Source organism: Manihot esculenta, chromosome 1 (genome assembly GCF_001659605.2).
Source record: "Manihot esculenta cultivar AM560-2 chromosome 1, M.esculenta_v8, whole genome shotgun sequence".
Taxonomy (NCBI): Eukaryota; Viridiplantae; Streptophyta; class Magnoliopsida; order Malpighiales; family Euphorbiaceae; genus Manihot; species Manihot esculenta.
Window position 1 is genome coordinate 3,592,889 of NC_035161.2, and position 1,882 is coordinate 3,594,770.

The 1,882-nt window shown below is 40.1% G+C and overlaps 1 protein-coding gene across 1 annotated transcript; it reads left to right on the forward strand.

The window, feature by feature from the left end:
* LOC110622223 (zinc finger protein CONSTANS-LIKE 16) lies at positions 1-1,594 on the forward strand. Its single transcript, XM_021766661.2, has 2 exons — positions 1-1,041; positions 1,131-1,594. Exons 1-2 carry the CDS (start codon positions 91-93, stop codon positions 1,377-1,379), a joined length of 1,200 nt encoding a protein of 399 aa, XP_021622353.1. The 5' UTR covers positions 1-90; the 3' UTR covers positions 1,380-1,594.
* Positions 1,595-1,882: the final 288 nt, after the last annotated feature.

Here is a 1,882-nt window from a genome sequence, read left to right on the forward strand (position 1 = left end):
CTAAAGTGCATAGACTTGTAAGAGCAACCAACTGCACAATCTAAAACGACATTGCTCCTTTCAACGGTCACTTGTTGCAAAATCTCTTCAATGATCAATGAAAGAAAAGCAGCAAATGCCCTTGCAGGCAAGATTGTTAGACCCTGTGATGGCTGTTTCAGCAAGAGAGCTCGGTGGTTCTGCGCTGCAGACGATGCTTTTCTTTGCCGGAGCTGTGAAGAATCAGTTCATTCAGCTAACCAGTTAGCCGGGAGGCACGAAAGGGTCAGGCTTGAATCTGTGGTATCTCCTCCAGCTTGGCTTCAAGGGTTTAATAGAAAAGCAAGAACCCCGAGGCATAAGAACAATAAGTCCTTATTAGCACGTCAACAACTTGAACATGAAGAGGAATTCTTGATGAACCCTCTTCTTCTTGTTCCTGAGATTGGTAATGAAGAAGAAAGTAATATTGTTGCTGATGAAGATGAAGATCAGGTTCCTTGTAGGGTTCCTGTATTTGATCCTTTTGCTGCAGAGCTATGCGTTGATGATATGATAACATATGAAGGAACCGAAATAGCAGCCATGGGGAACGAAGAGGGAAATGTGATTTTTGATGATTCTGGACACGGAGGAACTGCAAGCGACCTGGATAATCTACCTGAGTTTTTACCTTCAGATATGGACCTTGGTGAGTTTGCTGCAGACATTGAGAATCTACTTGGAAGTGGACTTGAGGACTCTTCTCCTGATACAAAGGCTTCGAGAGTGTTGGATTCTAAAGATGAAGGTGATGAGAAGTTCAGTTATGAATACAAAGTAGTGAAAGTCAAGGATGAACAAGATCAACTGGAAGCAATATTTGATTGGGATTTCAATTACGAGTCACCCACAACAGTAGAAGAGATGAATTGTCATGGAAACAAGAAGGAAATGAAAAGGAATGTATTTTTGAGGCTAAATTATGAAGCAATCATCAATGCTTGGGCTAGCCATGGCTCTCCATGGACTACAGGACCCAGACCAGAGCTCAACCCTGATGGTTGCTGGCCTCACTGCATGGTATATATATATATATATATATATACGGACACTTATCTTCATCTCTAGAATGCATACAATTTCAACTTATTTTTAAATTTTTTGTTTAGGGTATGTGCTGCAATGCACGGGGTCGCCACCCCTACGTGGCCGGCGTTGGGGGAGGAGCAGGAGGAGGCAACGCAGGAAGAGAAGCAAGAGTGTTAAGGTACAAAGAAAAGCGAAGGACAAGACTATTTTCGAAGAAGATAAGGTACGAAGTGAGGAGATTGAACGCGGAAAAAAGGCCTAGAATGAAAGGTCGATTTGTAAAGAGAACGTCCTTCATGGGAACTGCATTTCCTTACATCAACAGATAACCGTTTAAGTACTATATATACCAACTGATGCATGCCTTTGTTTGCTTCTTGTTTCTGCAAACATGGGATGAATTTGTATGAATTAAATTGATAAAGCTATAATAAGAGAAGAAGTAACGTAGCAGTTACCTCCCTCTCTCTTTCTACTCGGATGTATCATTCTTAACAAACCAAGATTTCAATGAATCTCATTGTCCTAAATGTCTTCAGGATCACTGAAGTGTGCATCAAGTTGGTTGCACTTAGAATTTGTGAGTAAAATAATTTATATATAATTACCACAAAAAGTAAAAAAAAAAAACAATTCGAAATTACTGACGAATGATCGATCTGAGATTAAGAAGAAAGTAGAATTCTGGTACATGGGAGTGAGTTTAGTCAGGGTTCATACCTTCTTCCTTTATTCATTTTTCTATTTATCCTCTAGTACGCATAACCGCCACTTTATTATAGTGTCACATGTCGCTATTATATAAAGACGTACATACAGACTCTTTCCATCG